This window comes from Laetiporus sulphureus, assembly GCF_001632365.1.
Source record: "Laetiporus sulphureus 93-53 unplaced genomic scaffold LAESUscaffold_13, whole genome shotgun sequence".
Classification (NCBI taxonomy): domain Eukaryota; kingdom Fungi; phylum Basidiomycota; class Agaricomycetes; order Polyporales; family Laetiporaceae; genus Laetiporus; species Laetiporus sulphureus.
In genome coordinates, this window is record NW_024468522.1 from 224,762 (window position 1) to 246,428 (window position 21,667).

At 53.0% G+C, this 21,667-nt stretch overlaps 8 protein-coding genes across 8 annotated transcripts; 3 read left to right on the plus strand and 5 right to left on the minus strand.

The window, feature by feature from the left end:
* Positions 1-141: 141 nt before the first annotated feature.
* LAESUDRAFT_650157 (uncharacterized protein) lies at positions 142-1,725 on the plus strand (the record flags this gene model as incomplete). Its single annotated transcript, XM_040904222.1, has 2 exons — positions 142-1,368; positions 1,420-1,725. 2 exons carry the CDS (start codon positions 142-144, stop codon positions 1,723-1,725), a joined length of 1,533 nt encoding a protein of 510 aa, XP_040765623.1.
* A 4,771-nt stretch (positions 1,726-6,496) lies between these two features.
* LAESUDRAFT_724348 (uncharacterized protein) lies at positions 6,497-8,061 on the minus strand (the record flags this gene model as incomplete). The annotated part of the gene is made up of 5 exons (XM_040908591.1): positions 6,497-7,199; positions 7,253-7,420; positions 7,473-7,604; positions 7,659-7,814; positions 7,871-8,061. Coding segments are annotated over 5 exons (1,139 nt in total), but the record flags the coding sequence as incomplete, so codon positions are not given.
* On the plus strand, positions 7,891-8,721 carry LAESUDRAFT_87394 (uncharacterized protein). The gene is made up of 2 exons (XM_040914855.1): positions 7,891-8,474; positions 8,536-8,721. Exons 1-2 carry the CDS (start codon positions 8,145-8,147, stop codon positions 8,629-8,631), a joined length of 426 nt encoding a protein of 141 aa, XP_040765625.1. The 5' UTR covers positions 7,891-8,144; the 3' UTR covers positions 8,632-8,721.
* LAESUDRAFT_87374 (uncharacterized protein) lies at positions 8,487-10,584 on the minus strand. The gene is made up of 4 exons (XM_040914854.1): positions 10,061-10,584; positions 9,843-10,010; positions 9,658-9,789; positions 8,487-9,599 (listed from the first exon to the last, which is right to left on the minus strand). The coding sequence occupies exons 1-4, from the start codon at positions 10,247-10,249 to the stop codon at positions 8,811-8,813; spliced, it is 1,278 nt and encodes a 425-aa protein (XP_040765626.1). The 5' UTR covers positions 10,250-10,584; the 3' UTR covers positions 8,487-8,810.
* LAESUDRAFT_87322 (uncharacterized protein) lies at positions 10,585-12,436 on the minus strand. Its single transcript, XM_040914853.1, has 4 exons — positions 12,117-12,436; positions 11,901-12,068; positions 11,716-11,847; positions 10,585-11,657 (listed from the first exon to the last, which is right to left on the minus strand). The coding sequence occupies exons 1-4, from the start codon at positions 12,303-12,305 to the stop codon at positions 10,920-10,922; spliced, it is 1,227 nt and encodes a 408-aa protein (XP_040765627.1). The 5' UTR covers positions 12,306-12,436; the 3' UTR covers positions 10,585-10,919.
* A 418-nt stretch (positions 12,437-12,854) lies between these two features.
* Positions 12,855-13,402, minus strand: LAESUDRAFT_758025 (uncharacterized protein; the record flags this gene model as incomplete). The annotated part of the gene is made up of 2 exons (XM_040912401.1): positions 12,855-13,041; positions 13,287-13,402. 2 exons carry the CDS (start codon positions 13,400-13,402, stop codon positions 12,855-12,857), a joined length of 303 nt encoding a protein of 100 aa, XP_040765628.1.
* Positions 13,403-13,432: 30 nt separating this feature from the next.
* On the plus strand, positions 13,433-17,166 carry LAESUDRAFT_724354 (uncharacterized protein). Its single transcript, XM_040908592.1, has 15 exons — positions 13,433-13,606; positions 13,657-13,662; positions 13,727-13,809; positions 13,863-13,882; positions 13,934-13,988; positions 14,041-14,466; positions 14,517-14,882; positions 14,936-15,093; positions 15,167-15,235; positions 15,291-15,450; positions 15,528-15,645; positions 15,705-15,937; positions 15,993-16,153; positions 16,205-16,939; positions 17,000-17,166. Exons 1-15 carry the CDS (start codon positions 13,504-13,506, stop codon positions 17,079-17,081), a joined length of 2,775 nt encoding a protein of 924 aa, XP_040765629.1. The 5' UTR covers positions 13,433-13,503; the 3' UTR covers positions 17,082-17,166.
* Positions 17,167-18,326: 1,160 nt separating this feature from the next.
* On the minus strand, positions 18,327-19,746 carry LAESUDRAFT_697912 (kinase-like protein). The gene is made up of 5 exons (XM_040906326.1): positions 19,517-19,746; positions 19,283-19,459; positions 19,157-19,225; positions 18,883-19,104; positions 18,327-18,827 (listed from the first exon to the last, which is right to left on the minus strand). The coding sequence occupies exons 1-5, from the start codon at positions 19,727-19,729 to the stop codon at positions 18,417-18,419; spliced, it is 1,092 nt and encodes a 363-aa protein (XP_040765630.1). The 5' UTR covers positions 19,730-19,746; the 3' UTR covers positions 18,327-18,416.
* Positions 19,747-21,667: the final 1,921 nt, after the last annotated feature.

Here is a 21,667-nt window from a genome sequence, read left to right on the forward strand (position 1 = left end):
AAGACCCAACGTGAGTTTCCGTCTCAATATATGGTTCATTATTGACCTCATTCTGTCGCTGCAGGCCAGAGTTTGGAATTGGTTCAAGGGTCGCCGAGCACGTCCAGCAAATCCACAGTTTACCAAGAAGTTAATATAGCTATGAATTCTGAAGCAGTTCCCGCAGAGATATGGATCGAGATATTTCAACTGCTCTCCCTGCCCTCCGATCTGTACAGCGTCATGCGCTCTTGTAAGCGCTTCCACGACCTCGCCATTCGCTCTATACATCGCCATGTCATCTGGAGGACTCCCGAACAGATGGCACACAACCTCCCTGTGTGGGACGCGAACGAGGGCATGCACCTGGCCACTCGGACCCTTGAACTTGGTGTGTCTCTCCTACCCGGTCATTGTTCGGGATTCGTCGTAGACTTCGGCGGCCTTCCCATCCACATGCGTTCTCGCGAGCGGAACTTCCTTCGTTCGCAATTTCCTGAGCAGCAGTCCTACGCCTCTCCGAACCTACACAGGGCAATGCTCCAGCGCATCACGTCCTTCGGGAACCTCGAAAACTTGACATTCTACGGCCTTCTCCTGACGCCAGAGCACTTTAAGCTCATCCACGCGCTCCCGCTTCTGCGCGCTCTGCACGTCGACTCCTGCGTCGTCCCGTGCCGCAGCACAGCACAGACGCTGTCGCACCAGACGCTGCCGATCACCGAACTCGCGCTGCTCAACCTCCGCCGGCGCGGTCCAGATCCGCACGGCGAGCTGCTCATCGAAGAGGACATGATGCACGTCCTCACGCTCTCGCTCGCGCAGAACCTTCGCACGCTCCGCGTCGACTCGACCGCGGACGTGTTCAAGTACGTCTTCAGCGTGCCCAGCTGGGGCGCACAGACGAACGCGAACGAGATCCCACCACACCTCGAGCGGCTGTACATCCAACGCAAGCGGCTCGTGCTGCCCTCGATCGCCGGCGAGTCGGCGTTTCCAGACTCGAACCTGTACTCGTTCCTCTCCCGCGCCCGCTCGCTCACGACGTACTCGACGTACCACCCGACGCCGCATCACCAGCACTTGCGTCCGGGGACGTTGCCGCTGTTGCGATGCTATTCGGGGCCGGTCGAGTCGATCGCAGGGATCTTGCCGAATCGGCCCATCGTTGCGCTGCAGCTGCTGCAGTGCACCCATGGGCAGTACGGGCTGCACAACCATAGGGATGGTATTTCCGCATTGACCAATATCGCGACTGCCTTCCCGGACTTGCAAATGCTCTCCGTCGAGTTCTCGACGTGGGATGACGAGATCATGCATGCCATCTGTAGCCTGTTCCATAAGCTCCGGCGGCTGAAGATCACCTACGAGCACGGTGGTCCCTCTGAGGTACGCTCACCATGTTCCGTGCATTCTCATTGTCTAATCCTTTGTTTTCAGATGACAATGGTGACAATGGGACCAGAGTTCCTCGCGCGCTTCCCCGAGATGCACAAGCTCCAGATCTACGCGACCCCTCAGCATGACATCCGCAAGCCAGCGCATCCTCCGTTCCTTTTTGACGCCTCGTTCGACTCTATCGAGGAGGAGTTGCGTAACCTCGTCATTCCCTGGAACAGGTGGTGTCCTGCCCTTCGCGAGGTGCAGCTGTCGTCCGGCTATGTCATGCGTAGGGGCTACGATGGCGGAGTGTGGCACCTCTACAGGCTGAAGCGCCTCGAGGAGTTCGAGGAATTCCATTTCTGATGAGATGTAGAAAAGCGCATCGTAAGTAGGCGGGGATGGTCGACGAGAGACTTTTGTTTTTGTTATCGAAAATTATCAATGTCTGCGTGAAAGACTCGCTGGACTTGTCTTGTTTCCTCCATGTGCTCATTTGAACGCATATTTATGCCTTCATCTTGTTGTGAGCTGTATCCATTACGTTGGTATCGAACCGCACCGCGGTTCAAACGATAAAGTCTACGTACTACCAACACTAGCGAAATAGAAAGATACGCGTCTGTCTTGGCTGTGGTTCAACGTCCACCGAGAGCATCGGTTTCATGACCTTCACGAATAATCTACGTGCTACGTATACACAGGCAACTCGGGAAGAAGTAGCGATACAGAAAGCAAGGCAACTAGGAGATATACTATAGTACGTAGATCACCAAAATACAACCGAGAACAGATGCTGCGATATTCGGTCCACGAAAGCCTTGTCAAGGTTCACAGATGCAGATGCAAGAAGCTCGACCGAAAACAAAATGAAACTAACAACACTTCAGTATATCTCACCATACCTCTCAAGCAAGCAGCGCGCTCCGCCGCCTCGCTATGAAACCAGGAGCTGTGTTCTCCTTCTCTCTATCGTCAGACTCGCTAGTTGATGGTGGATAACGAGGGGCCGCTGGCAACCGTATACGTGGCGTCTCCAGCATAGACGATAACGACGGTCGTCGCTGATTACTCGAGACTGGCCTTGCAGTTGCCGGCGGCACGAAAACGGGTGGCGTGCGTGTGGTAGGGGAGGACATACGAGAGGAAATGGGCTTGCGGGAGTCGTCCGTGACGGACGGAGGGCGGGCAGGATTCAAAGTCATGGTAGTCTCCAGTGTACGTGTGCTAGAAGTGCTCTTGGGACGCGCACCGCGAGTGAGAGCTGGCTTGGCTATGCTGGGAACGGATACGTTGACGACCTTACGCTGCTTTACGGTGCTTTCCACGTCTGAGAGGACAGACGATGCTCGAGAGCTGAGCGCCACACTGGGCGTACCAAAGATGGATGACTCTCTGTGCGGACGAGGAGCCTTGGTCGTTGTTGCCGTAGATGCAGTGCCCGATAGCCGTGCGTTCTTGCGCCTCTTGAGCTACGCGAAAACATTAGTACAAACTGTGCTTTCACACCCAGCGCGACAAGCACGTACCAGTTCCAACTCCTGCTGCTTGGAGTCCAGAGCAATGTTTAGACCACGCAGGTCCTCCTTGTCTTGAGCATGCTGTTTCTGGAGGTTGGCTAGCCTGACCTCCTTGTCCGCACTCCCCTTCTGGAGCGCATACAGCTGGCGCTTCGTCCGGTCCATCTCGCCTTCCAACGCAACGATCTTGTCCTCCATCGAGCGCAGCTGAGCCTCCATGTCAGACTTCTCGCGTACGAGGGCCTCCATGGCAGCGCGAGACTCGACCTCTCGGCCGACGACATCCTGCAGGGTCTTGCTATTGCCATTTACGATGTCGACATGATCTCGCTTCATCCGGGCTACTTCTTCCTTTGCTCGCTCAACATCCCGCTCCCGAGTTGCGATACGCTCCTGAAGTTTCCGGCGGTCGGCTTCACGCTGCTTAACCTCCACTTCAAGTCGTTTGACCTTGCCCACGAGAGGCTGTCTCTCCTGCTCAAGAGCACTGACACGGTCCTCCGTCTCTTGCAAGGTCTGCGTAAGGTTCTCCGAGTGCTCCTGCTCTGCACGAAGCTGATTCTCAAGCTGACTCGGTGATGTCAGACTTCTTTTCACAAAGTCAACGCCAGCACTAGCGTACCTCGTTGCGCTGTCGCTCCGCCTCCTCCTTCACAGCCTGAACCTGCTGCATCTCACCTTCCAACGTGCCCTTCCTGTTCTCATTCTGGCTCCAGTCAACCTCCATGTCGGCTATCCGCTGGTTCAGGGCATCCACCTCCGCACGCAGCTCGTCGCGTTCTCGTGTCAGCTGCTGGATCTTCTCACCCGCGATTTCCGTATGTTTCCACTGCGCCTCCAGTTCGGCCTTCAGCATCTGCAGGTCCGCTTCCTTTCGGGAGAGCTCATGCCGAAGAGAACCTTTGTCCCCCTGGAGCTTCTCTCGCTCTCCATGCCCTGCGGTATCAAACGCGGGAGTTGGTTCCTGACCTCTCTTGTCCAACTCCTCTTTTATATTGAGCAGCTCACTCTCCCTCGATTCCGCCCGCTCTCGCGCATCCTGCTCCCTCCTTGTTATCTCCGCCTTCTCATTCTCCAAATCCTCGACCTTCTTCTGCAGTGCCGTCATCGCCTCTCCGTTCGCCTCGTCCACCACAATCCGCTCCAGACTCTCCTCCCTACTCCGCTCCACCTCCTCCTGCAAGCTGCGCACCCACCGCTCGAGCTCCTGCACACGCTGGCGATACCGCCCGATCGCAGCCTTCCGCTTGTCGCACTCGCGCTCGGTCTCGCCCAGCTTTGTGCGCATCACGCCCACCAGCTCGTCACGCGCGCCGAGGTCGACCTCGAACTGCACACACATCTCCGACTGCAGCGCAAGCTGCGCCTGCAAGGACCAGATCAACTCTTCGACGTTGGACGGAGTTTGGGTGCTCGCTTTTTGCGGCGTTGGAGGGAGCACCGTGCCCGGTGTGTAGTACGTCGACGCATACGTGCCGAATGGGTCCGTCTCCTTTCCCTTGTCCTGGGGAGGAGTTTGTCTTGCTATCGCGGTAGACATGCTCTTGGCCTCGGAGGCAGGAGGTGTCTTGTCCGTGGACGAATGAGCAGAGTGGAAGGCGGCGTCGCTCATGGATCGATCTCGGTTGGACTTCGATATGAACGGGTTATCATTTCCGGTTGCCATCGATCCCGGCTGTCCCACACTCATAGATCGACTACGGTTCTGAGCAGATAGCGCGGGCGTCCGGTCCACGTCATCAACCTCCGAGATTTCGACCGCGCTGTCATGCAAGGGTGCATCGGTATCCTGAGCGATCGTGGGGAGCTCTGCACCGGCAGATAGGTCGAAGATGTTTGACACGTTGGGCGGAGGCATCGGTGCCATTAAAGATGGCATCGACGGAGTGATGTCCTCGGATGTCTCCTGCGACGTGTGGCCGGAGTGCTTCTGGGCTCTCCGGAGGCGGGATGCGAATGAAATTTGTTCTGGCTCGCTGCTTGTCGCGGACATGTCCGGCGTGATCATCTTATAAGCATCGCGAGAGAAGAAACGCACGCTCTGCCCAGTGGCAGGAGTGTTGCCGTCGCGGAGGATAGGTCGAACAGAGCCATAGTTCGAATGACCCAAGGGCATGACGTTTTGCCTTCCATGGAATGATGCGGATATGTCCTCCGAGCTACGAAACGCATCTTGTGATCGACGTCGTTCGGCGTTATGGTTTGGAGCGTGGTCCAGCGGCATTTCGGACACTGCGTGACCATCAGATCATTGCGACTCAACAAATCCAACCTACATACCACTTGAGAGTGTCTGCAATGATGAGTGCGCATTTTGCGGCAGCAGCAAAGGCGACATCATCGGAGAAGCAGGACCTTGCTCGGGGATGGCGGTGCGGAGAGGTCGCTTGACTGCTGATCATTTTGCTAAGAACACAAATATCATAATCCTTTTGAACGCTCACCATTTCGATCTCGTTGCAAATGCTCATCGAATACGCTACTGAGTCCGGCATCGCTACTGCCGTCCGCCACGTTTTGAGCGGTCGGGCGAGGTTTGAGCGCGCTGCTGAGCTTGGCCCACATTACGAGGTGTATACAGTAGTGTGTACCGCCTTATAGTCAGCAAACAGTAAGAGCTCGGGGAGCAGGTAAGAGTGCACAGCGAAGAGAGGCGACGAAGTTGAACAGTGCAGTGTCCAGGCGCTTAACTGAACAACAACCACGCGTTACATCACGTGGCCGCGTATCACGGGCGCTAACAAGCCCGCCACATTAATATTCCATTCTGTTGCTCAGGAACGAACGCGGTGCGTTTTTGGCAGCACTGTACTTAGAGTGGATCAATGAGCCATCCATATTTAATGAAAAGGCAGGAATCAACATGGAGAATGCTCACAATACAGCGCAGAGTCTCAGACAGCGAATGGCTGCCTCTTGATTTCTAGGTTTGATTCGCGGGCTACTCCTGCAGTTGCGACGGGGGAAATACTTGATAGCTTTTTATCTTCTGCCGTTTTATTCTGCAATGAAAGAGAGATCCTCACGGACATCCTAAGCCTTGTCTAATCTGAAGAAAGATCAAGGGCGCCGAGAAGAGTGCTTGACTCCTGTACTACTGCTTTCACATCGCGGCGAGATACAGCAGGAAAGAGGTCGCTGATCAAGGACTGCTTCCGTAATGAAGGATGTTTTGAGATGTCTCATGGAATGGACCAGCTAAACACCGTCGCACGTTGAGTTTCGTTCGCAACTGCAGCAACCTCGTCCAAATCACATAGTATATAAAACCTGCTTTGGAGAGATCTATCCGTGCTCAATGTCCAAATTGACTGTGGTATTCGCATAGAGTACGACCATTTCGAAACAAAAATGCTAAGAAGGATCTCCGAGTCCTCAGGCGCGTCTGTCTCTGTCTGTCTGAACTCCTGTGGTACCCGTGGCTTTACAGTTGTGGCTTGTGGCCACCCTGTGGCTGTAAGAAGGGTGACGGTCCACAGAACACCCTTGCGCCACGCAATCCACCTTAGAGCTCTTCGTACACTTCTGTCCTTGCACCGCCAGACACAAACCAAACCGGTTCTACGATGGCAGGGACGATTCTCATTACTGCGTGCGCTTGCGACTTCGAGATCATGGACAAGGAGAAATTCGATCGATAGAAACGAAGTTGATGCAAGACACGATGGCCCCGACAAATACAGAGTATGTAAAGACAACTGTCAATGTATACTGGCATACAGCACCCTTCACTCATTACTTGACACCGCAGACATCGGGAATCACCACACACGACTTGCAAGCTGTTATCGCTCTGCGCTGATCCGCATGTGCTCATGGACAACCAGCTCAAGCGCAGTAAAGACCAACCTGGATGAACCCGAATGGCCCATTGCGTTCCTCGTAGATGGGATCGCCGAATCGCCAATCTTCAAAATCGGCAGGAGAGCCAAGAACAGGCGCCACGGTCCTTGAGCCAGCGAAGGATGGATTGCACTCCAATAGAAGATCGTCCAACATCTTGAGGTGTCTAGCGCGTCTCTCCAGTTGACGGAGCTCCGCGGCATGGTCCTTTTCGATGGATGTGCTGCTAGGTGTGTTGATGATTGGAAACGAGGACGACGTGGATGAAGTCGATGATGAAGTGTATCGGACGGGGGAGGACGGACGAGGGGGCCACGGAGGGGCGGGGGATGCGGAAGGCCAGACTGACGAGCCGTTATCAGTGGTAGCTGGCCATTTGTCTGCGTCTGTCGGTGGCCACGGGCCTAGCGGCACGGCGACCCTGGCAGTGTCGATCCAAACAGGATCGGTAGTAGTGTCCATGTAGAAATCCCTCATCTGTGCGTGTTTTGTTAGATCAAGACACTGATAAATGCTCATGTGATGCTCACCGTTTGCTGACCGCTCTCCGCAGTTTCACCTCCGTATTTATTCATGTCCGTGTAGTGGTCGTAGCCAGCCTCGTTGGCGTTCAGCTCTGAGAGCAGGTCGCTGGGAAGAGCGTAGATGGCATCTTCAGCATCGTCGGGCTCAGGCGTTGTGGTGCCACGACCGCGCAACTATTTGATATGCGTGAGCTTTCTTCGATGTATTAGCCTTATGGTTACTCACCCCATCGTCGAACTCAGCATGCTTGGTTTCGGTGTCACCAGTGGCTAAGTTCTCTTCCTCGAGTTTTCGGCTGAACTTCTCCACATTGGCGGCGTAGGCCATCCAAAACTGTCCGTATGTCAATTGGGAACCCTGACGAGGGCTATAAGCTTTGACATTGCGGCAAGCATTCGATTCAACACTGACCGATTGCCCAGCCTGAGTGGCGTCGTGAATGGTGCTAGACGCGTTCTGCCAGTTCTTTATGCCAACACGTGCCCTAAAGTCGTTCTGTGCTTCGTTCTCCATGAAGGATGGTCGATAAGTCCCGTTCAAGATGGCCAAAAGCAGCTGCTTGTGCGTCTTGCCACTCATGGTGAGCACCCATGTAATAACAAAGATGTGTTAGTATCGCTTACCGGACGTCTAATAATCTTCGTTATAACATGGGTGCTTGTAGAATCCTGCATTGTCCAAGGGTGGCCCAAAATATCCTGGAAGGTCGCCTGTTTGAAAGGCGGCTGCGGTTGATGATGAAGAACGCATGGTGCCGGGTTGCGAGCGGTCTCGACGGAGCGAGCCCAACTCATGAGCGTATCAAATTTCATCGTGGAATCCTGCAGATAGTGACTGGTGGTTACGACGATGGTGTGAGCTGAACGACGGATTGCGGCGCGCTCACCCCAGTGGTCGATGAAAATGCTTCAGGTGTTTGTTGGGTCTAAACGTGCAAAGGGACGATGCAGGAGACACTTCGCCAGCGGCGAGAGGTTGGAGGATGCAACGAAGGCGCGACGGGCGAAAAGTTGTGCGCGAGTGGCCTGCAAAAACCGCGGTAGAAAGTCAAGTTCAAGTTGGAGACGCGACAGGGCTTATATAGGCGCCCGGGTGGCACAAGGGCCTACGTGCGGGTGGCGTCGGTTTATTGTTCAGGTTTCCAGCCTCTGCCAAGTGCTGGTAAATCGTATCTCCGACTGCAATGCTGTGGCACTGGATACGGTGGCTCAGATAACGGAACATGAGGTTGGCGGGCAGTGTGATTGTTGCTCTGGCTAAAGCTCACGAGTTTTGGGCGGGCTTTCAGGGCTTCGTGGCGGTGGCGTTCGAAAGGCAACCTGCCAACACGCTTTACAAGAGCCAGCAATACATTATGCGAGAGACACGGCCAGCACTAGGCTAGCCGGCTTGGACTGACGATTACAAGACACAAAGCTATAGTCACAATTTACATCCACGAGCCACGAACTCATCACGATAAGAAGTCCCGTCCTCAGGAACCCTTCGCCTCATCTTCTAGTATCTTTACAATGCTCGTTCATCGTTCATCTCTCATGAAGGATCACATTCTCAGACGACCAGCTAGTACTCGGCGTGAGCATCGACGATCTGCACCGGGACACGACGCCTGTCGGACCAGCGCTCTTTGCCTGCCTTGCTCGACGGAAACCGCGCGAAAGCCAGATTCGCCTGCCCGTACGGAGACGGCTCGCTCTGCTTGAATATGCTGGTCAGCTCCTCCGCGGCCTCCGCGCGCCACTTGAGCCGACGCTCCTTATCAATCTCCCCATCAAGCAGCTGAAACTCGATGTCGATGGGTGAAGACGGAGTTGCGATTGACGAGATCATAGGGAACGAGGACGTCGTCGGTGAACAACCGCCGAGGGACGGAGAGCTGGTGCGGGAGGTGGCCGACGCGGGAAGGTTCACATTCGGCAGCTCGGATGCGGTGCGAGCCCAGACCGAGGAACCGTACCCGGCGATGTCGTACCACCCAGAGCCGCCAGGGAGAGGGAACGAGGAAGCGTTTGGCCAGCTAGTGGCCGCGTCTTCCTTTGGTAGAAGAGTCGCGCTCTTCTCGACTCCGCTTTCGGCCATGTGCATCTGTGCCACGTCGATGGCGATGTCGGTGCATATATCTCCGGCCTGCGCCTGCGCATCCTCATGAGTGGAGCTAAGAAGAGAACAGTTATGTGTACTTACGGCCTGCGGACCGTTCTGCAGCTCGCCTCCCTCGCGTTCGCCTTCAGCATCATCCCAAGTGCCATCAGCATCAAGCATGGACAGCAATGAATCACCGACGAGGGTATTAGCTAGGTCAGTGTTCAGGACGGTAGGATCCATGGCTGCCTTCATGCCCGGGGTGATCGGCTGAACCAATGTAATCAGCATCTCCCTCCCACATCAAGTCGACGATCAATCAACTCACCGGCCACTCGTATATGCAGTTCGGATCGCGGAAGGCCATCTTCTTGCGCTCCTCGTAGTTGTCACCGCAGAGACGCTTCCAGTTGGCAGTCTCGGTGTCAGCGAACACTTCGTAGGCAATCTCTTTTGTAGGCTATCGACGCGTCATGAGCGTGTTGCGATAGTGTGATGGCAGGATAGGCTCACCTTCTGGATATCAAGCTTAACCTCGCCGCGCAAGCAATGCATGAAGTCCTCCACACTAAGCAACTCCTTCGGCTCTGTCCATGACTTGGGATGCTTGACTGGGGACGATGATGCCTTGGATGGGAACAATGACTTGTTCATCAACGCGTCACACAGCTCTGCAGCCGTCTATGCAAGAGAGGTGAGCATTCAGTACATAACAAAATTGTGACGATTACCTGACTGAAGATGTGCTCGTCCTTTTTCGCTATGTATTGTTCTGCTGCATAGTTGGAGACCTGCCGCTCGCCGTCCAAGATGTCGGCAAAGTTGGCCCACGTCTGCTGTGGCCGGGGATGATAGAGAGATGGACTCTGCTCAGTCGCCTCCACAGAGCGTGCCCATGCAAGGATAGCTTTGAAGTTCATGTCGACAGCTAGCGGGGGCGAGAGGACGGGTGATGAGGCGATGTCAATGAGAACAAAGGACGCGGTCGTGGCTTACTGGGTGGCTAGGCACTAGGTCGCCTAAGATAAGTGGGATTTGGGAAGGGGTAGATGTGCTAGTCAACAGGCGAGTGGCCTGCAAGAAACGCGGTAGAAAGTCAAGTTCAAATTGGACGAACGACAAGGCTTATATAGGCGCCCGGGTGGCACAATGGCCTACGCGCGAGTGGCGTCGCACTATTGATTCGGTTTCCAGCCTCTACCAAGCACTGATAAATCATATCCCCCACCGCAATGCTGTGGCACTGGATCCAGTGGCTCAGATAACGGACCATGAGGTTGGTGTTGCTCTGGCCAAGGCTCACCAATTTTGGTGCCTTTCAAACTTTGTGGTGGCGGCTTTTTAAAGGCAACCTGCCAAAACGCTATACGCAGGACCAGCAATATATTATGCAAAGAGACACGGCCAGCACTAGACTAGCCGACTTGGACTGACGGTTACAAGACACAAAGCTATAATTACAATTCATATCCACGAGCCGCATAGCTGTCACGATACGAAGTGCCCATCCTAAGGAATCCTTCCCCACATCTTCTAGTATCTTTCGTTGGTCGCTCTCTTTCATCAAGGGTTACATTCTCAAACGACCAGCTAGTACTCAACGTGACGCATCTGGGACCAGCGCCCTTTACCTGCCTTGCTCGACGAAAACCGGCCGAATGCTGGAATCGCCTGCCCGTACGGAGACGGCTCATTGAATATGCTCGTCAGCTCCTCCGCGGCCTCCGCGCGCCACTTGAGCCGACGCTCCTTGTCAATCTCCCCATCATGCATCTGGAACGCGATGTCAATGGTAGAAGGCGGAGTGGCGATTGACGAGATCGTCGGGGACGAGGACATCGTCAGCGAAGAACTGCCGAGGGTTGGAGAGCTGGTCGAGGAGGTCGCCGACACTGAAAGGTTCGCACTCGGCAGCTCGGATGTGGTGCGAGCCCATACCGAGGAACCGTACCCGGCGGCGTCGTACCACCCAGAGCCCATGCACGAACCAGGGAGGGGGAACGAGGAAGCGTTCGGCCAGCCAGTGGCCGCATCTTCCCTTGGCAGAAGAGCGGCACCCTTTTGCGCCACGCCGACGACGGTGTCGGTGCATATGTCCTCGGCCTGCGCCCGCGCATCCTCATGAGTAGGGCTTACAAGACAGCAGTCATATGTGCTTACAGTCTGCGCACCGTTCTGCACTTCACCTCCCTCGTGTTCACCTTCAGCATTATCCCAATTGCCATCTGCATCCAGCATGGACAGCAGTGAGTCACCGATGAAGGAATTAGCGAGGTCAGTGTTCAGGACAGTAGGATCCATGGCCGCCTTCATGCCCGGGGTGATCGGCTGAATCGACGCAATCAGCTTCTCCCTCCCACATCAAGTCAGTGATCAACCAACTCACCGGCCACTCATACACGCAGTTCGGATCGCGGAAGGCCATCTTCTTCCGCTCCTCATAGTTGTCACCGCAGAGGCGCTTCCAATTGGCGGTTTCGGTATCGGCAAACACTTCATACGGGATCTCCTTTGTAGGCTATCGACGCGTTGTGAGTGTGTTGCGATAGCGTGATGGCAGGATAGGCTCACCTTTTGGGTATCAAGCTTGACCTCGCCGCGCAAGCAACACATCAAGTCCTCGACACTCAGCAGCTCCTTCGGCTCTGTCCAGGCCTTTGGATGCTTGGCTGGGGGCGATGACACCTTGGATGGGAACACAGAGCCGTTTACCAACGCATCGCAGAGTTCCGCGGCCGTCTGCCAGGAAGGTGAGCATTCAGTATACAACAAAATTGTGGCGATTACCTGACTAAATATGTACTCGTTCCTCTTTGTTGTATGATGAATCGCTCCATAGCTGGAGACCTCCCAATCGCCGTCCAAGATGTCGGCAAAGTTGGCCCGCGTCTGCTGTGGGCGGGGATGATAGAGAGGTGGACTCTGCTCAGTCGTCTCGACAGAGCGTGCCCATGCAAGAATAGCTTTGAAGTTCATGTCGAAACCTAGTAGGGATGAGAGGACGGGCGATGAGGTGATGTCAACAAGAACAAAGGACGCGGTTGTGGCTTACTGGGTGGCTAGGCACTAGGTCGTGTAAGGTAACGGATTTGAGATGGGGTAGACGTGCTAGTCAACAGAGGGTGCAGTGAGGGCAACCTGTGGTACACTCTGATGAGGGTAGAAAGCAAGGTGCTGGGGTGAGTTGGCTCGAGGGGCGCGGCCTTATATTCGGCGGGGAGGGCTTTGACCGTCCTATTATGACTAGTCTGAGAAGCGCCAAAACACGTTCCTTCCCATCAGCCACAGAGGCGCGTGTACGCGTCTTCCCGCGGATCAGCATGAGACTGCTTTCTTCAACCTTTAACCCAACATGCGCGAGGAAGCCGCCCACCGCCCAGCATGTTGAATTTGTACGAGCAAACGAGCATTCTGTCCACGGTAAAGACAAAAGTTGGCAATCTTGCAAGTTCATTCTGGTACGCTGGTGGCCATGGAGCCACCAATATGTCGGGTCCACAGGGACAGAAGATGCCTCCGAAAATCTCAGATCTCAGACGCCATGCGGTGCTGCATGTTGGCGTCCTTGCCGAACTCATTGAGCCACTCGGCAGACGCTGGTGTAAGGGTCGGGACTTGACCATCCGGAAAGGCAGCTTTCGCGGAGTGGGAAGCCGATGCCTTCTCCTCGAGTTTCGGGTTGGAGGACAAAGGCTTAGGATGCTTGGTGAGACTGGGATGGATCGAGCCGTATTGAGTGTTTTCAGGCTGCGAAGCAACTTCATAAGGAGTAAGGATATTCACTCCACAATATTGGTCCTGCCAATGTTTTGAGGAACTCATTTTTGAAAATGTACGGCGATGGCGAAGAGCAAGCTCACATGGAACGCGAGCTTTCTTCTCATGAGGCGCCCACCCTCAACAGCGGAGTTGAAATTATCTCAGATCTGGGGCCACTAAACTGGCAATAAAACGAACCGCGCGGGGATCGGTTCGGTTGTCTCCGCCGACCGCCAATAGCGCAGCAGCGCGGCGGCGCGGGAGAGTGACGTAACGCTGCCGAACGCATGCGTGTACGGTAACACCCCTGACATTGCCTGTTGCGGCATTGGCTCCGGCGCTGACACTGATCTTGCAGTTCTACCCTCACTCAAGGTCCTGTTACGGTTTCGCTAGAGCTGAGGGCACAACAGGCATGTCCTCGCAAGAAGATGAACCATACGATGGCGAAAGCAGTTCTCAACATGTGAAAAAGAGACGCATACAACGAGCCTGTGATTCTTGCAGGCGAAAAAAGAGTATGTATCGCACTTTAATTGAGCAGAATGCATGCTGATGAATTTGATAGTCCGATGTAAGGTTTTAAGTTATTGATCTTTCATTTTTACGTCAAATGACATAACTTGCGATCTACATAGGCGATGGAACGCGGTTGCCGAGTAATAAGTGCTCAAATTGCGCAACTTTCAACTACGATTGTACTTTTGTTGAAACTGCGAAGGTATGTTCCGGTTCTACAGTGTGCGTCGCATCCCGTTTATACTGGGTGCCCAGAAACGAGGACCCTCTAAAGAGTATGCGTGTCTATATTTTTGTCGTTATCACCATTCACGTCAGTCTCAAAGGTATGTAGAGGGTCTGGAGAATCGACTCGACCATATGGAGAAGCTCTTGCGCAAGGTACTCGTTGCTGTCCTCGCTTAGCGTTGCCATTCACTTGACTTGCGTGCAGTTTTGCCCAGATTTAGACTTATCTAAGGAATTGGATGGTCGTCCTGATAACGCCTCTTGCTTCACCGATCGCGGTGCAGATAGTACTGGCAGATCGACCGCAGCGCGAGGAGCTCAGGTCGTAACCCAAGCTGTCGTCCCCCCGCCTCCTGATGCGATTTCTAACTCTACTGAGCCAGACGAACTCGAGCCCAGCGATGACGAAACGGTGGCGCATCGTACCCTTATCGAAAGCTTTTCACGGATGCGCATGGATCCTACTGCGCCTTGGTACTTTGGCAAATCAAGCAACCTCATGTTCTTACGGAATGCCGTGGATCTCAAACGAGAATACTCCGGAAATGGCAAAGAAGAACGACCGGACACCACTTATGCCAATACAGGCTTGCCATACACTCGTTGGAGTGATTCCTACAACATATATCCTGTGCGTATCTTGAAGTTGTTGCGGCGCATTGAAATGACTATTCTCTTCAGTGGTTGTCAGACCCATTGAAAGACCAGCTGAAGCCTCAAAAGCCTCTATTATTCCCTGATAAAAGCACCATGTTCAAGCTCATTGACATCTACTTCTCAAACGTCAATATTTATCTACCACTCCTCCATCGGCCTACGTTCGAAGCAAGTATCAAGGAAGGTCTGCATCTTCGCCATGAAGCTTTTGGCTCCACAGTCCTACTTGTCTGCGCCATTGCGGCGAGGACTTCGGACGACTCGCAAGTGCCGGGGTCAGAACCAGAGAAGAGTCCGTTTCCGCGCGGATGGGAATGGTTCAGACAAGTGCGGATAATACGCAAGTCAGTTCTGGCCCCTCCACAATTGTACGACATGCAGATTTACTGCGTGAGTAATGCATCGCTATCGGTCATCCCCCATATTGACGAGGAAAATTATAGCTCACTGCTTTTTATCTACAAGGAACTTCGGCGGGTCATACCTGCCGTACCATCATTGGTATTGGCATCCTCGCGGCTCAAGACTTGGGTGCACACCGCAAGAAGGTTTACAGCCCGAAACCGACCGCCGAGGAGGAGTTGTGGAAGCGTGCGTTCTGGTTTGTATTATCTTCCAGCTTGACCGATGTGGCGCTGACACGACGTACTTGGTTGATGTGACACGGCGCATAGGGTCCTAGTGGTCATGGATAGAGCGATGAGCTCTGCTCTCGGGCGCCCGTGTATAATTCAGGATGAAGAGTCAGTGAGCCATAGACGATTCTCTCTTTTTCGTGCTTAGCTTCGTGCGTTGTAGCTATGACGTCGATCTGCCGATAGAGTGTGATGACGAGTACTGGACAAATTCAAACCCCGAAATAGCGTTTACGCAACCTTCGGGGAAGCCGTCAACCGTGGCGTTCTTCAATTGTCTCATCACGCTGAATCGGATTCTCTGGTTCACCCTCCGTACTATTGTGAGTAGGCTGCGGTGTTGCTTGTATAATGCGCCACAGCATGAACGATTGACGGTCCCTATTGTTCGTATCTATAGTACTCCATCAACAAATCCAAAGCGCTACTGGGCTTCGTCGGTAAGCAGTGGGAGCAACAGATCGTGGCTGAGCTAGACTCGGCATTGAACAAATGGGTCGACTCTGTACCCGATCACCGTGCGTTTATCACTGTTTCTGCTGTGCCGAGTGTAGATCTTTTGGGGCATCATAAACAGTGCGATGGGATCCGAACCGGGAGGATATTACATTCCTCAACCAATCCGCGACGCTCTATGGAGCGTATTACACGATTCAAATATTCGTGCACCGACCATTCATCCCATCTCCACGCAAGCCATCTCCGCTATCGTTCCCGTCGCTGGCTATCTGTACCAACGCGGCACGGTCTTGTATACACGTTTTGGACATTCAGTTCAAACGCAGCAGTCAACTGTTGTACCTCAACACGGTATAGTTACCAAAAGCTGTACGAACGATTGAACGCACTCACATATCAATCACAGATGTGTCTGTTCACTTCCGGGGTTGTGTTGCTACAAAATATCTGGGCCGGAAAACGATTGGGGCTGACAATCGACCCCAACAAAGAGATGGCTGAGGTGCACAAATGCATGAAGATGTTGAAGAGCATCGAGCTCCAGTCGTTCTTAGCTGGTCGCCTATTGTAAGAGCCTTAGCATTGCCTCATTGGCGCCGTTGTTCATGTCGTTCATAGGGAAGTATTGCGCGAGCTAGCATCATTCGGCGATCTACCCCTACCGGCTATGCCTCAAAGCCATAAGCGCGAACGGGATTCGGAAGGCTCGTCGAACGTTACCGACGATCCTATGCCCTCCAACTCATCTGCTACGAACTCGACGACGCGCAACATTGCTGGGTCAAAACGTGCATCGAGAGATGTCACCCCGGTAACTGCCTCAACGGCCGGCCGCCAGTCAATGCCACCACAAGTCATGACTAATCCAGACGAGCCCTCCAATGGGGTTGATCAGACAAACATGTTCACCTTCTCCCTCCCCATTCACAGCGATGAGCTGGGGCGACTGCCGCTGCATCCTTGTTTCTCCATTGACACCAAGGTTCCGTCATCAATTGGCAGTTCCTGGTACGGCACAGCGCCTCCTGGAACGTCCAATTTTGCCTCTCCGATCTCCAGTGTTCCGCAAGCAAGACCTTCAATGGCTCCCGTGGGTACTAACGGGCTGAATGGCGGGCTCGATCCGGCGATTGTACCGATGTTCACTGCTTCTGACTCGGATGTGTATGATTCCATCTTCGGGATCATGCCCGACTCGTATCCGGCGCCGAGGGCTCAGGATTTTCGGGCCCCGCTGCAGTCCGCGCAGGATCCAGGGTTGTCGTTACCTGATGATATTCAGCGTATGGGTCCGGAGTCGTTCTTCATGGACAACTCGCTGGCTATGTGGTCCGCTGCGCCGAGTGGGTTCGAGTGAGTATCTGCTTGCTTCTGTTACTAAGCCGGACCTCATCTGTTGTGTGATTGACTTAGATGGGACGATTGGGACACCTATATCAGCGGCTTTAATGCTTTGAACAGTCCGACGGGATCATCGCAGCCTCCTAGAGGATGATTGTATCGTAGTGCCGAAGTTATTTATCGTACGGCTGGGTCGTCAATAATATTCTAGAGCGTTTTCTTATACCATTGCTCCGTGCAATTGCCGCGGTCAGATCTCAGCTGAGTGCCTCTCCCCTTGTAAAGGTCATGGCAAGAAATAAGTCTTGATTCTATGGAGCACACCAATAGTGATTGACGGATATACAACAGCTCCTCGTCGTCATAATGCTTTTGATGGACAAACCACACAAGCGTGCGTTTCGAGCTCTACTCGTACCCAGCATGCCTCTCGAATTGACCTCCTGATTCTACTGCGTCATAGTCCTCCCATGCACTGCTCCCACCGGATACGACGTGGATTTCCTCGAGCATAATCCGATTCTACGCCTTGGTGTATCCCAGCTCCCTTTCTCCCTTGCCGTATCCTCGCTTACATCGTTGAGCTTTCCTTCTATCGCCTTTGCCAATGTTGCAGACTTCGCATAAGTACTATGCATATAGAATGGTAATTTATAAGGTGCGATTTTGGCGCATTGCATCACGTTCTGCCACGCTTTTACATGCGGTCAGTTGTAGCTCGTCGTGCGCTTTCCGCTCCTTGACTCTCGAGTTGGCACCATGCGGCATCCTGAAAAGCACAAGATGGTCACCGCGCGTCCATTTTTGGCACTCGCATTGAGCATATGATGAACACGAGCGATCCACTCACCTGAAGATTATACTATATTTGACGAGTCAACAGCAAAGAATTCAGAGGCTATTTCAAGCTCAGCTTTTTGGTCCTCATATATCGATTTTGCACAGATCGATGCAGTGAATGTGTCATTTTCATCTGTAAAATGATATGACGGGAATCGCTCTGCTCTTGTCGCCTTCGGGTCTTGACCTCTAAAAGTGACCGCTTTCAGTTGAATGTCAGGTACGGATGGGTACACACATACGAACGAAACTTGGATGCATCTCAGTCATGTTAGTATGGTAAAAGTGCAAAGATCATGAAACAGAGGGTGTACCTAAGTGAGTGCACGGAGAAGCCAGAGGCAAATGGTGATGGCCTGGTCTTTAGAAACAAGCAGAGGCAGCGGTCCCGAGGAGGGTGAACCCGTAGCTGGCTCTGAACCGTCAGCACACGCCTTTCAGATTAAAGATAGATTAGTAGGATCTTTCAAAATGTACCTGGTCGTTGTGTTTTCCTTCGTATGAATTCATCGAGTGGATCATTCCAATCTATTCCAATGCACTAGTTGCGAACATGGATCGACAGCCTCGTGGGTGGAAATTACCAAATCTGTATATTGGGTTCACGTACGTCTATCAGATGATTATGATCTCAAGATCTCCGTCATAGTCAGTTTCCTAATTTGGAAACGAGTATGCAAAAAAAAAGCATGCGCTTGGTTATTCTGAGATGAAATTCCACGTGGACGTTTAGGACGCCGACCGGATCATTAGCTTGCACGTCAACGCTACTATGCTCGCTTGTTAACCTCGTATGAGGAGATCCCCGAAGGCGATTTTGCTCCATCACTGCGATGCCATGCATGCCATCTTCAGCACCCAAGTGATCGAGTACCTCGTCGATATTCGGACGACCTTGCGGATGTGCATCCCAACATGCCTTCATGAGGATCCAGATGTGGTCCTGAATGACCGGCGGCACAGTATCCTCAGAACGAATGGGTCTTCCACCAGACAAGATCTTGTTGTCCACTTGCCCCTCATTGCGACACTCGTAGAATGGGACGAGGCCGGTGTAGACCTGAAAGCCGCGAATGAGGCCAGCTATGACTAGTAACAGTGAGAAAAGAGCATACCTCCCACATCACCATGGCAAGTGCGTAGACATCGGCTTCCTTGGACGGCCGTGCATGAGGCAAGCCGAATTTCTCGGGGTCGAAAAGTTCCGGTGCCATCCAATGGTAAGTGCCACCTCTGTGCGACCCGGAAGCAGTATTGACTGTCTGCATGCGATACACCACAGTCGCTAGATCAAAGTCGGCCAGACGCGGAACCCCGTTATTGATGAGAATGTTTGCCTGCCAATACAATTGAGTCTGAGGCATAGAAGCAGAGGGCTATCGCGCTCACTCCTTTGAGATCGCCATGAACAATGTCCTTCGAGTGGAGATATTGAAGTCCTGTCGCAATTTCCACCAACTAAGACGATGAACGGTGAGTACGGTGCGCTATTGTATGTAGTGGGGAACGGTGTACCAGTCGATGTCGGTCTGCGCTCAGGTTCTGTCGCAAGAAGTCCATGATGTTACCGTTCTCCATCCAGTGGCTCACAATGCACAATCGGAGTGGTGGCGGCATGTCACAGACACCTAAAAATGGGACAACGTTCGGATGATGGAGGTGTCGCCATTGAATGGCTTCCTTGTAGATAAGCTAATTTGGTATAGGCGGTTAAATGTCTATGACCTCGAATGTTGGTTCAGGGCTGACCTTTTGAACTTGTTGCGGGTGCTCATTCTGCGCAGCGATGAAGGATTTGAGAGCTACGATTCCACCACTTTGCAATGGTCCACGGTATATCACACCAAATCCGCCCCACGCGATAGGACGTTCACCTTCCATGACGAGCTCGTGAGGACAAAGTAGGGATGCTCGCGGCAGTACGACGTGCTCTGCACAGAGCTGCTTCATTGTACGAAACATCGGGTTACGGATGTCCGGATTCAGCAAGACTGCATCTTCCATCAGAGTCTGTGGGCCTGTCATGAGTAGGAGCAAACTAGCACCAACAATCTACGTACTGCATCGAACAGATCTATAACTTCACGAGCATCGGGAGGCAGAAGTTGGAACAACTCATTGACTGCTTCGCCAGTCGACATTGTCGTTGATGCGGCTTCAACGACACGAGAAAGCTCAGGTTGTAGCTGAAGAAGCCAACAAGTTAGATGCGCGAAGTACCGAAATGGCACGAACTGCTCACATAGTTCGCGATCTCACGACATTGTGGCCACGGATGCGATCTCCAGAGTCCTTTATCTCATATATCATGGTGCGCCATTTTGATAGGCTTGTCGCTAGGTCCCAGCTGGCCCACGTCGTGAAGCGAGCCTCAACCGAGAGTTGCCATTGGTCAAAGTCTTGTGCTGAAACCGACCCCTCAAAGCGGCCTTCAAATGCCCTTGGATGGCATGCATTGAGCAGCCCATTGATATGCATCTAAGAGATGAATTAGCTGTTGTATGCTTGGATGGGAACAGGAGTAACACTACCGCGTAAATGACAATACGCTCTGAAACATCATTCATACGAGAGTATCGCTCTGCCGACTCCGATTCAATTGCTGACGCGTCCATTGCTTCACTCCCAAGCCGTCTGAGATCTACGAGACAATGAAATCTGGCAGCAATGTTGATGGCCTCCCCTGTGGCTTCAGTTGCAAAATTGAGAGAGGGAAGCGTTTGGCAATGGAGACTGAAGATCAGAGTATGGCAGGGCTCACAGCGCGACTGGGAGATGAGGTTGTGAGCCTAGTACAGCAGTTGGCTGGATTCCACGAGGCTGCACAGCTGCAGCGCCCAAGCGACCACACATTGATCCAAGTTTCGGCTTTTGCCCTCTTCCGGCGCCTCCGAACGCGAGGACCACGGTGGAGAGGTATCGGCAGCGTTGACGCACACCATGCCAGGCTGGAGGTGCGCCGTGCGCGTGAAGGAATTATGAGTTAGAGCTCAGAACTCATGATTCTGTCCCAGTGCGATATGCCACTATTCTCGGTAGCCGCTCCGAGTTCCCATCAAGTTGAGTGCTTCCAATTTGATAGCAGTGTTTTGCATGCAACTGCAAGGTGAGACATATGGTTGAATAGTTAACCGTGTACTTTGCGTTCATATGCATATGCAGTAGGAATTCATACGCCATATGGCCTAGAGCAGCAAGGTTTGGAGTGAGTTCACTGTCGAGCATTTAACAAATGATAGGGATGACTACTCATTACGAGTGGTTTTTTCGCCGTTCAGGACAATGAAAGCCGCATACAGACAGGGGTAGCAGCGTATAGTTTATATCCACGAGTACTACGTGTTGAAGATGAATCCTGATCATATTCACGGCGTCTGGATAGATGGTTTGATTTTTGTACGTGCAAGCTAGGGACACCCACGACCCACTAGGCAGGTATGTGAGTAAAGCAGGTATGCGAGTACAGAACATAGTTATCTTATACGGTATTGTTTTTGCGCAGGCCCGATTGTGCAGGACAAAGAGCCAGCAACAAGAACGGCAGCAACGATAGTACACATCGGAGCGCTATCTAATGCTGAAGCACCGATGGGAGATGACTCACGCCAGCATTTCGCCAAGATCAGAACATGTGCGCTCTCGAAGGAAGGAAGGGCTGCTGTGCACTGAAGCACTTGCATTGACCTGTGCGCGCGATACATATCAGCTGAAGCTGAACTGGAGACTGAGGTGCTTATATTTTCAGAAGGCTCAAGCAGAGGCCATTATAAAAACCCATTTGCTTACCGTTAGGCTTGTTTCCGCTTGTTGAGATTGAACAAGCAGATAAGTCCGAGAAAGTCTCAGGACCTCCGTTTGACTTCTCCGATTTTGTAGCTCCTTTTCATCACTCGTACAAGC